Below are 14,541 nucleotides of genomic sequence, written 5' to 3' on the forward strand. Positions count from 1 at the left end.
GGCGTTCGCCTACAGGAGCAGCCCTAGCCCTGTGGCAGGCCAAACACGGGACACCATTTCAACCCGCACACCATAACATAATTGTATTTTAATTGTGGAATTATTCAACCAGGTTAATCCATACAGTCATTCTCTTATTCTTTGCTTGCCTTAGTAGTGTCTTAATATTCTTTTACCTTACATAATAGAATCTTTTGTTATTAAATAGGAGACTTAATAACAGAAGTTTAATAATAACATAAATATATCTACATTTAAGAGAAATGATAATTTGTGTTTTATGAAATACTTCAGTAATACAGAGGTACTAAGGAAGGATGGAAGTAAGCCTTGGCAGAGCATCCGATGAATCCGTGATGGGTGAAGTGTTGGTAATTGCTTTGTGCCTTTTCTGGAACAGCCAGAGATATTTAAAGTCTAACTTTTCAATGATTAAATTTAACAATAAAGATTAAAAACATTTTTATTATTTAATCAACATGAAATTCAACTTTACCATGGGACCTCAAGTAGGAGCCGTTACCTGTACTGCAATGTTGGAGCACGTCAAGAGCAGTCTCTAAGAAGAAGGAATTTCCATGTATTGAGATCATCAGGCAAAATATAAGAGGATACAAGTGTACAGGGTACAAATCTGATCTTTTAAAGAAACACTATCTCAGAGTCACTAGCATTAAGGATGAAATATATTGCCCCAATATAGGGGAATGCCAGGGCCAAAAAAATGGGAATGGGTGGGTAGGGAAGTGGGGGGTGCTATGGGGGACTTTTGGGATAGCATTGGAAATGTAATTGAGGAAAATATGCAATAAAAAATATTAAAAATTAAAAAAGGATGAAATATATTACAGGTTGAAATATTAAATCTTACTAGGAAGGAGAGACCAGAATAATGCAGAGGATAGCTGCAGAGCAGATATGGGCCATTATTATTCTTTATTCTACACCCTGGGATGTCCTTCAAATCACTGCTCTGTGTGTTCAGCTTATGGATTTTCAACTCAGATCTCTTTAAAGGAATTGAAAATTACCTTTAAAATCAGCTGCCCTTGAATAGATCTTAGTCTTAGTTCAAAAACTTTGTAAGGTAGACTGGTGATAGGGAAATACTCTAATATTTTGATGTTCAAACTCAGTTGGATCCCACTCTGTGAGTTTTGTTGACATTGTATATTAGTTTTACTGTGACAGATATGACAATAAATACTGTATTTAATAGGATTAAAATCTACAGATTGGTAGCTATCAAAGAGAGTGAAATGAAGTGAGGAAAGTGAATCTATCATTCTGTAGTCTGGATTCCCCTTTGCCTTCTTACATTATGTCTCGATCATGTAAATATGGTGTCATTTTGTAATTTGCACATTTAATTAACATATATTTCCTAACTGTAAACAGATATTTCATCTGGTAACCAAGCCAACAAGGCATTCTTTTCAATATTAGACGTTACTTCATTCAGTTCTTTTTCAGAAAGTGAGAAAGGTATCAGTGTTGACTTAAATGCACAATAAGCCCCCAAAATAAAATAGTGATTTGCAAAAGAAATTAAAATTGTAATTTAGAATATGTATTACTTTATGACTTCATTTATTTATTAATTTCCGAGACCATGTAAAATGCATTTTTTACAAGTCATCAAGCATTAGGAACATACTGGACTTGAGGCATTATCTAAGTTATTGAGTGGAAAAGTAGTTTGAAGATGACAGAAATCTCTTAAGAATATAGAGTAAGATAAGAGAAGACCAAACACTAAATACTCTATGTTTAAAGCTTAAATACATGAAAAATGTCTTGGAAACTGAGGAAGACTATTAAACATGACAGAAACAGAATAAATCGAGAAATGTCATGGAAGTATATCAGTGGAAGATAACCTTAAAGAGAGGTTATGCCTTGACATGAATATTTGTGAAATATCCATTTAGATGGGGTTCAAACAGTAAACTTTGTGTTTGTCTACATGTCCTTTATTGTGCACATTACACATTTGCTAGTGAAATGGTGTCAAAAAATAAAGGGAAAGGGTGAAAGTGAAGAAAACCGAATTTGATGGATAAGAGGAAGGTGAAGAAGAAGAGGCAATCCTTGCACAAGGACAGAAAGCAATGAAAGTGTGTTAGTTGCTAGGCATTGTAAAGGTCACTTGAGACATATGATATGAAGGATAATGGAGTGGCCTAACTGCTCTACATTTGAATTTTTGTCTCTGTCATTTTGGCAATTTCACCACTCTTGGACAAGGGAGCGGCAGTATCTCTCAGCTTCAGACTTCTCCTTACTAGCTTTTTCTTATTGTGCCTATGCACAGCCATCACTCTATTGGAACTTTCTCTGACCCTATATGAATGACACAGAGGCTTACTATTTTAAAGCTTAGGCCTTTTGCCACTTCTGGCAATCATGTCAGTCGTTGTAATTAAGCGCTAGCTTCCCAGTATTAAATCTTTTCAGTTTGGGGGGTGGGTGGCATAATCCTGTATTGAGTAGCCCAGATATTTAATACCTGTATCACATAAGATGATTCCATAAGTTACTATTTATTATTTAAAATGTTTAAAATCCTGTATTTTAACAGGGTTCTAGACTAATTGTTCATTTTGTGAATTCTTATCATTTTCTGGCATTTGTTCATGGGTAAATAGCAAAGGCAGTAGGGGTGGCTGCCTTTCCTCAACTTCATTAAGAGATGGCACTATAGATTCCATGGGCTGTGTCTCTTTGATCTTTAACTTCATTAGGTACCATTGGTTCACTACTAAACACTTCCCGTTCTCCTTATTTTGTGTTTTTTTAAGACCAAGCCTCTGTACTATCATAACCAAATTTTCTTATTGTACAATTATTGTTTTCAACCCTTTTTGAGAAGTATATAAAGACTGCAATTGAAAGTAGGCAGGGATTTACTCCAATGGCCACAGTTGTAATAAGTACTGTGTTAACCTTTTCAAGTAATGTTTCTGTCCCATCAACTCCTATCCATTCTGGTAAGGGGTCTGAAATGGGATTTCCCATTTTTTTTTTAAATGCAGGAAAAGCCTGTCTATCTAATTAAAGTTGTCCGTTGCTTTGAATTACTGTGATTTGCTGTCCCAGAGGAGGCTCCCTTGCTCTGGGTTCTGTGCTTCTGACACTTCTGAGTCTCCTGAGCTCCTCTGGGCATCCAGATGAACTCGGATAATTGATGCTTCCTCTGGAGATGATCCCAGGAGAATTCTCCTCTGCAGCTTTCTGTCAGATGTCTCCTGTCCTCTGTGATGTTTCTGTGAGATGTCCTCTGCTTTCTGCAACACTGGAAGGCTTTCTACTTCTCCAATCACTTTGGGTACCAGATGTAAATGTAGCATTTATTTCCTCTGATAAAGGGATAAGATGAGAGTAAAACCCAAGGCGTGTGAATACATGGCTTGGTCTGAGCCCAGAGTGTTTCCTTCTCTGTTCTAACTATTCCTAGACCTGGAAACTTCTAGCCTTGCCAGTTTTAAATGTAACTTTGATTCAGGAGATATAAGTGTCATCTTAGAGACTTATTGCTGAATAAGCTCACCCTTTCCAGTTCTTTCTGAACGCTGACTAGCTGGATCAACTCAGCTGTTCTGACTTAAAATCCTTTAAAAGCTGATTAATTTAAACTGGGTTGTCTCAGCTTTGGATTGATTTGCTCTGCTTGGCCTCTAACTAAGGAAATATGTTCTAAATTTCTAGCTTCTTCTGGCTTCACCTGCAACCTGTCTCAGTAAAACTGTTCCTGTAAAACTTTCCCTGTCTGTCTGTTCTCTCTCTCTCTCTCTCTCTCTCTCTCTCTCTCTCTCTCTCTCTCTGTGTGTTTGTGTGTGTATGTGTGTTCGTGTGTGTGTATGTGTGTGCATGTGTGGCTCTTGAACTCAGGAATCTACCTGACATTGTAAGCATACACAAACAAACACACAAATTAGCTAGTGGGATCTTGCCTTGTGGTCACAACTCCCTAAATCTCTTTATTTCCTTCCTTATTATCTTTCTGACAAAGTAGCTCATAGTGCAGCTGCCTCTGTTCCTTTAGATCTCTGAATATACAATTTATATTGCATCTTAATATTTCGCATAGTTAAGAAATATAATTTCGAACTCATGCTTTCAGAGTTCTTTCCCACAGCCTTATGGGCTGTCCTGAAGATCACAGCATTCTATTGTAATTTTGAGACACACCTGCTTCGCTAGAACTCATGCTATCTCTGATTATCATGAAGTCATTAACCTTAGCGGAGAGGGCATTCTTTGAAGGAGGAATGGGGAAATACTTATACTATTACACAAACAAGCCTTATATCTACAGCAACAACCAACACTTGTGAAGTCTCTTTCCCTGCTGGCTCTGTTCTAGGGTCAAGAAACCACGTCAAACTGTCCTTCCATGATCAATCCAGACCTAGTGAAGTTCTGTCCAGAATTAGATTCTAGACAAAGTGTGGAACAAGAAATGAGAAAGAAAAATAGCAGCTAGAGCTACAGTCTTCACTGGTTTGTTAATCAAAATTAGGGGGATTCATGCTGAAGAGTATTAAGAGTCATCAGTTTAGCCAGGCGTGGTGGTGCACACCTTTAATCCCAGCACTCCGGAGGCAGAGGCAGGCGGATTTCTGAGTTCAAGGCCAACCTGGTCTACAGAGTGAGTTCCAGGACAGCCAGGGCTACACAGAGAAACCCTGTCTTAGAAAAAAAAAAAGTCATCAGTTTAAAACAGTTTGTTTCACAGATAGACAAGCAAATGACCTCCCCGAGGGAGGTCTCCTAGGAGATTGGGGACAGAACTGAGAGAGGAAGAAGCCTAAAACTGTGAGTGCTTGGTTCAACTACTTCCCAGTTCATCCTACAGAGAGGTACTTAAATAAACAAATGTGTATAATTTATATGTCTGTGTACATTACAGATGACTTCACATATTCAGATATCTTCACTCATGCAAACCCGTGAAAAACTAAATACATTACAAAGAAGAGGTCTTCTGTTAGATTTCTGTACAAATAGGGCTTAAAAGTTACTTCAAGTTAGTAACTTTTAGTATTAGTGAGTTGTCCTTTATAAGAAAACAAAAAAAAAGTCAAAGCATCAAGGCTCTGTTTGGCTTACTGAGGCTAGATCTTTATTGGAATAGGTGTCCTGAAGAATGGATTAGAAGATGTTTGGTTATGGGGCTGGAGAAGTAGTAATAAGCGTCATTCAAGAGTCTGAATGAGCTAGCTGGACAAACTAGGGCTTACAGTCAGAGATGTAAGCAGAAGAAGTGTAGAGTTTAGGATATACTTACTGAAGGCTAAGACCAGATGCAGGCACTGTGAAAAGAGGGAAGGTTGGGAACTTCCCAGGTATTCCCAGTTCAGCTGGGAGGTGGGGTTTTATTATCTGTGACAGACACCATTAGACAAAGTTCAGATTGGAATGTGGGTGGTGGCTGTTGTTATAACTGTGTACCTCACAGAACTGCCTGGAGAGAAGCTGTAACCGATGAGAGTAGATCACCGGAAAAGGGTCTAACCAGGCTATATCAACTTGGGACAAAGGGGTTATAATCATATAAAGTAAGTTCTTCCATATGTCCTTGATAGGAATGGCCTTCCTCCAGAAAGAGTACAGCTTAAAATGTGAACTACATAAACTCTCTCTCTCTCTCTCTCTCTCTCTCTCTCTCTCTCTCTCTTGGTCGGCCTACATAAACTCTTAATAGTCATATTTTAAGACTTGATTGATAAAATAATGAATGTGTGAAGAAATTCCATTATGGCATAACAAAATACCAAACACAATCTTGGTGTGAGTGTTAAGGGAGATATAGACATGCGTACACATGAACTGTTCCCCAAAACAGAGGCGGTCCTGGTGGGAGGGCATAATGGCTTCAAAGTATGATCTTTGGTGTGTGTGTGTGTGTGTGTGTGTGTGCGCGCGCGCACGTGTGTGTGATTTACTCTATGTAACATTAATGCATTCGACAAACAAAGACATTTCTTTTGAAAAAGACTAAGCCTTTTGGTCCTTATTGAAACTTTTCTGTTTGTCAGAGAGATAAAGGTTGATTGAGTTACAGTTGATGATTTCACTGGAGTATAACTATATTTTTAAAAATAAATTTTTATTTCAATTTGTAGAAGGTTTTAAGCTATATGCATATAAACAACACATTGAAATGGTAGCCAATTATTTTCTCTTGCTGTATTCAAGCCAGCTTGTAAAGGCCAGAAAAGGTAAACATACATGGCCAGGATGCCAATCCACCAAGATGTGCCTTTTAAGTGAAGATGTTGCAAGGAAACAACTATTGTTAGCCTGTGGGCACTTCAAAGCACTGTTAACTTTCACTTTGGTTTATTTTTAATGGAGGAACTAAGCCCATATCTTACCCCCGACCTGTTTTATAACAACTCTCTTTATTTACACCTGGCCTTCCTTTAATCGGGTTCTAGCACCATCGGAGTTGATGCTCTTTGCAAAAACTCCCAGAACTTGGGCAACTCTGTCCAGGCCGCCAGGTGACTGAGACTGGGTGGGGAACCGTGGAGTTTTGAGGGCGCGGAGCCTCTCGCATACCAATCTCCTCCCACCAGCATCTCTGGGCCCGGAGGCGGAGAGGGCTCCAAACTTCGCTCCAATCCGCAGCCGCCCTCCCCAGGGTCCCCCTGCTGGGCGACCCGCCCGCTGTGGACCTGAGTTGATGGAACTTTTCTGATAAACTGCTCCTGAGAGCTGGGGAGGCAAGCTCCCCGCCTCCCCACATTCCGGCTACCCTGCCCCCGCCTCCCGGTCCTCGCCCAGCCGCCCGCGCTGGTGATAGGACGAGTCCCGGGCGTGCATTGTGTGTATGCAAAAGCACTGCTGAGCTCCTGGAGCGGCCCTAGCCGGGACCGGGTAGCAGCTGCTGCGGGCACTGCGGAGTACGCTCCTGTCTCGGATGCGGATGCCTGAGCCTGAGCCCAGCGCTGTCATGCTCCTGCCGCGGGGCGGGCTGCAGCGTCGTCCCGTCGCTATATAAGCGCGAGCAGAGGGGGCACCCGGAGGGGCTGAAAATGAAGGTGCCCGCGCATGGGCCGCCGCTGATTGCCAACCCCTCCCGAGCTCGCTCCCGGAGCGGAGCCCGAGGCCGCCGAGGACCCGCCTTAGCCGCAGTAGCAGCTGGTTCAGCGACGCGGACAGCAGCTGCGGCGGCAGTGGCGGTGGCGCCCCTCGCGCCAGCGCTTAGAGCGGCGGCGGCGACTCCGGGGCCGCCGCTGGCCCCGCTGCCATGAGTTGTGCGGAGGTGATGTATCACCCCCAGCCGTATGGAGCGCCCCAGTATCTGCCCAACCCTGTGGCAGCTGCAACCTGCCCTACAGCCTGCTATCATCCGGCTCCCCAACCTGGCCAGCAGGTGAGTCACCAGCCCGGCAGCCTTCCGGGGGCGGGGACGAGGGGCACCGGGTATCGGTGTCAGGCTCATGCCGTGCCCCGCCGGGTCCCGAGGCGTGAAAGATGCTTTAGGACTTGCTGGGAACCATAGGAAGAAAAAGACACTCCCGGAAGGGCAGAACTGAGCATGGCAGGGCTGGGATCCTGGGAAAGGCTTTACCTGGCCGGGGGCTTATTTGAGCTGTGTCACCTGAACTCAGAGACTGTTGCTCCCAGCTTCGCTGGTCCTTAGGACTCAGTTCCCTGAAGCTCACGAAAGGCATCTGTCTTAGGACTGTGTGAGTAAACTTTTAACTCAAATACTTTGTTTCCTTGGGCAAGTAGAGTATTTCAGCGTTTTCTGGAGTAAGTGGCAGAAGTATGTGAGGTAGCAGAGGTTACCAGAGAAGGGAGCTCACAGAGTGACTGACTGTACTGGGACTTTTAGGGTGGGAACACAGGTCGGATGTAAGACACATTCGGTGTTCCTAGAATTTATCCATAGCCTTTCTCCCCGCGGCTGTGATTTAGACAGGGATTCTCAAAAGGCTCTTCATTCACTTTCTATTCCTAACAAAACACAGAGCCTTCTGGTGTTTGTCAGTGGACTTGCGTTTCTTAGCCCAAGGTAGCCAGGAGTATCTGCATGCCTGGGCCCCACCCAGCCAAGAGACTGAAAATGTTGGTAAAAGGGACCTGGAAACTAGATGATAAGGGTAGACACTGGAAGAACTTGCCACTAGGAATTCTTGAGATTACTCTGTGGCCACATAGCAAGTGCAACAAAATTTAGTTAGAACAATGTTAAAAACAGTAAAACGTGCCTGTGACAAGGGGCTATACTGAATCAGGGATTAGAGTAGGCTAAATTCATTGAAACTTAAAAATACAGCTAGATATAGTTAGAAAATAATGATTAACAGGATTTTCGACTTGTTTTTCATTTCTTAGGAACTGTATGTTTTATTCTGGCCTTCAGGGTTTGACCCTTGGAGCAATCTGATCTTTGAATTTCTATTTTCCCTTTGCCCCTGTCCCTTTTCTAGAAGTATAGGGCTACTCTTTGGGAAAGAGACTATAACTCCATATGAGACTCAGTGGCTGTCAGATTCAGCTAACTTTGAAAGGGTACAAGTCCAGGAGTCACCGTTAAACAATCCCATCTTAATGAAGACCAAATGAGACAGAAGACCCCACTTCCTTGCTAGTAATTATTACTTACTTTAAAATTAGAAAGCTTTACTATTTTAAAACAAAATTACCTTTGATGGGAGAGATAGGAGAAGCAGTTTTTTGAATTTTGTGGTCAAGAATGGCAAACAAAAACATTTTGACTCATCATGTTTTCTTTGACACAAAATAGTAGCGTCGTAGGTTCAATCCAGGCAGAGACCTTGGGTATTGGTCCATCTCTCATGCTGTAGAGGCCTTCAATTAACAGTTGGAATGTGGATGAGCAGGAGACTTAGATGTTTTTAAGTATACAGAGAAATAACGTTCTCTCCTGAAAAAGTAAGGAATCAGAGATGTTGTGAACATGGTTGTCTTCTATGGAATTATGAAATTAATCCCATTGAAATATGAGTGCATAGGGAGAGGTCAGCATTGTTACTCTTCTTCAGCAAGAAAAATCAAAGGCCGAATTAGACAAATGAAAAATCATTAATCATGAAAGTTAGTTTTCAATTCAAACTGTCTCTGAGTACTTTATCTCATTTTGCAATAGACCTAAATTTGAACCCCAAATTCCATTCTTTTGCTTAAAAACTATGAACAAACTGACAAAGAAAATAAAAATAAAGCACAAAAAGAGTCTAATCTGTCTGTGTTGGGCAGTTACATAAATGCTCAGCTTCTGCTCTATTCAGAGCTTCTATAGACGTCTGTTAAGTAGTGCCTGAGTCTACTGTAAGGGTTTGCTTGAGATGTGCACACTTGCACACTTCTCTCATTAAATTGGTTTCTTTGATATTTAAATTTTCCTCTAGTTCATATACTATTCGCCTGTTATTGGGCTAAAGAGACTTGACAGCGTCATTGCTGTTCCTTTACTGTCAGAGCTTGTTTTGATGACCTATATTTTCTATTGGAAAAAAGAGTAAGTCAGGAAATTCTTATCAGCCTGACAGCATTTTTAGACTATGCAGTGCGTGGGTGAAGTGGGCTTACTATTGACTTGGCCCTAATGCTGCAGTCATCTGAGAATACATATTTTTGTTGTTTTTGCATTCCGTAAGGTTTGATCATTATTATCCGTGAAGGTTGTTTTCTCTGTACATGGGATGTAATCCCTAATAATATTTTGTTTGGGAGACAAAAGTGAGGGAGATATCTCTTCCTGCATTAACAAACAACCACCACAAAAATAAAAACAACTGGATTTGTTGAGGAGGGGGGAAAAAGAAACATTAAAAAGGACAGTGATGCAAAAAAACATTGTGGTCATTCATGAGATAAGGATGCCAGGACATTGACATTCTGGGCTGGGGTTTCTGCATTCAATTGTAGGAATGTATCCCTTAGCTGTATTCTCTCCTCAAAAGTGGGGGTCTTCTGTTCTTGTATGTTTGTTTTTACTTTTTCTCTGGAAGGCAAGGGGATGGAATGGGGGCTCTCACATGTGCTAGGTACTCAGTCTACTAGTAAACTACACACTCCTCGCTCTGAAGTGCTTAGATGTTTATGAAATAGCACATTACGATTGATCTTAAGCACGGGGTTCACTTTTCATTCCTGAATATTTTTCTTTTTTAGAAATTTTAGAATTTATTTTCTAGCCATATGTTCAATCGGCTTTTCTGCTGAATCTGAAAGTTTGAAGCATAGTTTTTCTTTCTTTCTTCTTTTTTATTGAACCTATTGTATGTGCAAGCAGGATAAATGTTTAAAAACACCAGTAAGCTGCATATAAATGCCACACGATAGTGTGCCACCCCAGTTCAACCAATCAAGCTCATCTGCCAGGGTCTGAAGAGTACATTTATAATCCTTGGGGTGAATTCCTAGAGGTTGTGTGCTGGGCTTAAATCTTACAGGGAGCATTAGTGACAGAGGCAGAATTTACTGAGAGATTCTGAGCAGCTTAGTCCTCGACCTCACCGTCTCTCCATAGCCTCTGGACAGCCCTCCTCCAGAGCTCCCTGGGAGAAGTTTTGACTCAGTCTCAGTACATGCTCTGAGGCTGATGACACTGCAGAACGTGAACAGAAAGGAATGTGCTTGTAGTCTGCTAGTGACAGTAGGAAACAGCACAGTGTTTCGAAATACGACGTGTCAGGAAAAATTGAGGGCAACAATATGAAATCATAAGATTCCCTTCATACCAGTAGACTTCTCATCTGAAAGGCAGACGGTCTGTTGTCTAAATCCTCTCCCATATTAAGAATGTTAAACTCGGGAGGTCACTTAAAGTCAAGCTTTCAGACTCACAGGGTTTTAGAAGACATGGCAAAGGGAGAACAGTAGCTGAGTTTCCTTGTCTATATAGATTTTAATGGTCACCGTCTGCTTCCTGTAAGTTAGAACGTGTTTACTCTATCTCCTTTAAGGGGATCAGCTGGGTGAAAAACAAAGTTTGATAGGCAAGCTCCCAGTGATGCTTGTGAAGGGTTTTCAAATTCACTGTCTCTTCTCTGTTACCTTGGTTAAGTTTTAAAATGACTCTGAGATGCTGTTTCTGAAATGGGAAAACCCTAGGGGACAGGAAACATAATATAAATGGGAAAATCCAGATCCATGGGGTTGGAATTCCTGGCTAAAATTTCTGTGCTGGTTGGTAACAGAATAAGGACCAGCAGATTTCCTTTCCTGGGGTAGCATCGTTGTACCAAGGCATGCAGTTTCCCAGACCGTTTTCTTTCTCCTCATTACACACCAGGTTATTTTCTTGTCTTTGCATCCCAATCAGCTTGGTTTTTTGTTTGTTTGTTTGTTTTTGTTTTTTGATAAGGAAGATTAGTATGCAGTAGATTCTTTGGCCTTGGAGCTTGATATTCTTTCCAAGCCTTGGGTAGTGTCCTTTTTTTTTTTTTTTCTGTAAGCTTACTATTCCAACGTCTCTTTGCAAGCTGTTGCATTATGCTAGTGACTTTTGCTCTCCATTTATTCTTAAAGTAGTTGTGTATCTACTTAGCAAATGAACACTGATTTATTTAAAATTAAATGCAGCCAATGGCCTTAACAGTAACATGTATGCATCTTAGATTTCATTACTATTCAAACATAAGACTAGATTTATTCAGAGGTAAGATCTCAGTTTTAACCTAACTAGTTTCACCGCACAGTCAAATTATTTAAGGCAGAGGATTTAATTGCCTTACAACTGTAAGCAAGGACTTAAGTGTATTTGTAAGGATTTATACAGAACTTCTCTGAAAAAGAGCAGCCTCTCTAATTCCATGTTACACAAATTAACTTGACAGCAAAGACTTGAAAGCTTAGGTTGTCCACAGTCTCATAGTCCTAGTGATTTCTCAGCAAAAAGAAGACCAGGATAGAAATGGTTAAGTTTTAAAGTAAGCAACCTATTGACAGAGCAGTGATTTACCATGGAGATCACAATGATGCTAGAGAGGGTGGGATTGAAATGTTCAGAGTTTCACAGAGTGAGCATGTATTCCCCCAAGAAATCAGGCCAGCAGGAGTCAGTACCACCAGAAATTTAAGAAAATGGATTTGACTGATATGCGAAAAGCACCCATTTCCCCTAATATTTGGTAGACCCTCCCCACAGCTTGACATGATGCGGAGAGGGTACACATCAAGGGAAATGGTGTGGAGCAGTAGCCTACTGTTTTGCTTTAAGATCTCTTCTCACTACCGCAGGTGAGACACTAAACTAACTTCACTGGACCATCCGCAGAGTTTTCCAAGAGACAAAATGGACATAATACTAGGGCATGTCCCAAAGTAAAACCATCAGGTAGAGGACTGTCATTTAAAACATGTTCCTGAATTGGATCTCCTCCCCACCACTCCTGTTTCCAGTGAACTTCTTCATTTTAAAATCTCAGAATGTATACACCCAGCAGCAGAGAGGGAAAAAAAAGTATTGTCTCCAGAAGGTTCCAATATTTCCATTTGATAACCTAGCACTCTGTAGTAGATGAGATTCAGCTCTGATGGACTGTGAAGGCAGCCATTCAGGGCAAAGCTCTGCCTGCTCTAAGCTTTTTAAAATGCACCTCTTTGAGCAGCTGGTTTTATGCTTTGACGACTTATTTGGGCTGACCCAGAAAGTGCCTTGAACCATTAGCCCTCCACAGCTGTTGTTAGAACAACTCATAAATGCCATATTTGTAGATAGTTCAGTGGATTCCAGATTTATGCCAGTAATTTACAAGTGGAATTTGAACTAGGGAAAGTTAACTTTTTTTTTAACTCAATCTCCAAAGATGAATAAAGAGAAGATGAACCCAACAGGTGTCTAGTCTTCTTCCATCTGTATCATTCCTTGAGGGCTGAGTGAGGTCTGCAAAGATGTATTCATCTTTTCTTGTTTATGTGAAGATAGATAGAAGAAGCACCATATATAATTCCTAGGTGCTGAGCTAGATGGAAATGTGTCAGACTTCTGTGCTCTGTAGATTTGGTGTTTTGGCTAGTACCCTGTAAAATCAGAAGAGGTGGCCAATACAGGAAACCAAATCAAATGGGAATGCATCTTAAGATACAGCATTCTGCTGATATAAAGGTTACACATTGCAGTTATAGGTATCTATATTCAGCATTCCCTACCTTTAGAAGTGGAAGCCAAGGGCTACCGGGTTCCGTTACTTGCTGCTGAGATTCATAGAATTAGTTTTGGTCAAGTTATCTTTGTCACTTTGGTTTCTAACATTGTTTTACTAAATGAACCTCCATAGAAAGTTGAAAACAATTCCGAGCTAGCCTAATATCATTGCCTTGTCTTACTTACAAACCTTGGAATACTAGAAACTCAGAAAAATAATATAGTTTATAAAAGACATAATCCACAGGGGCAGTCTCTATTTCTTCCCTAGCAAGACGTTGCCAAGTATGTGAACAGATGCAGCCCTGGCCCTGGCTGGACGTTTCATTCTGCATATCCAAGTATTTGCAAAGTTACAAACACAGTGTATGAATGAATGAATGAATGAATGCATGATAAATAATTGTAATAGAGGTTGTATCTTAAATCTGTCTAAGAGATTATACAAATATACCAAAATTTATATGAGGGAAACTTGTTTCATTCAAAGTAGTTGCTTTGAGAAATAACACATTCCCTAATGATGTGATCATAGTTTAAAACATTTTGGGAATGCAAATTTTGAAATTGCTTCTCGGCCTGTGGCACATTTTTTTTTTTGGCCATTGTAAAAACTAGAAAATTTTCATTCTTAAGGGAGGTAGGTTAGATTTTTTATAATCAATAGATTTATTTGGAAGCTATGTGTTCCAACTCTATCATATTGAGTAATGCATTTTTGATTGCTCTTTTCTGCTATTAAGAAAATAATTGATAAAGAAAATAAGCAAATATAACAAACACAGCATCCTGTAGTATGACCGACAGTTCTTTAGAAACTGACTGTTCACATTTCCAAAACAGGACTTACAGAAAAATTGGAAACAAGTGCAGTATATATCTAGCCAGTGACAGTCTACTTAGACATAGCAGTTCATTGTCATCTAGGAATATATACATTTTTAAGGTATTACTTAGTTGCTATATCTAAGATGTCATTTTTAAGCTAAAGTTATTTTTCCTTTGAAGTACTAGGGATCAAATCCAGAGCCTTGTGCATGCCAGACAAGGGCTCTAGTTACATCTCCAGCTAACCCATATTCCTATTTCTAGGTTCTTAAGGTTGTAAGTACCTGTAGACTATTCTTCTCATCATGCAATGCCATGTTTTTGGCTTCAATTTGTTTCTTCAGTCAAAATAATCATCTTCTAGCAAATCCAGCACACTGGCATGACTTCTCAGCATGTGCTTTGTAGACAGAAACAGGTTCTAATCCATAACTGTTAGTAGTCAATTGATCCTAGCTAAGGAAAGAAGTTTTGCATATGCAAATTGATAGAAATCATTCTGGGAAGTATTTGCATAGAAGAGAAAATTAAGTGAAACAAAAACTATTGTTCTCAAGAGACAGTACTTACCTTTAAGCTTC

At 40.5% G+C, this 14,541-nt stretch overlaps 1 protein-coding gene across 3 annotated transcripts in view; it reads left to right on the forward strand.

The window, feature by feature from the left end:
* Positions 1-6,814: 6,814 nt before the first annotated feature.
* Positions 6,815-14,541, forward strand: part of Vgll3 (vestigial like family member 3) — a 51,491-nt gene continuing 43,764 nt past the window's right edge. For all 3 annotated transcript variants that reach the window (XM_029470821.1, XM_029470822.1, XM_021185434.2), the window contains exon 1: positions 6,815-7,384. In XM_029470821.1, coding sequence (XP_029326681.1) covers positions 7,259-7,384 — 126 coding nt within the window. In that variant the 5' untranslated portion in view covers positions 6,815-7,258. The remainder of the gene's footprint in view (positions 7,385-14,541) is intronic.

Source organism: Mus caroli, chromosome 16 (genome assembly GCF_900094665.2).
Source record: "Mus caroli chromosome 16, CAROLI_EIJ_v1.1, whole genome shotgun sequence".
In the NCBI taxonomy this organism is placed as follows: domain Eukaryota; kingdom Metazoa; phylum Chordata; class Mammalia; order Rodentia; family Muridae; genus Mus; species Mus caroli.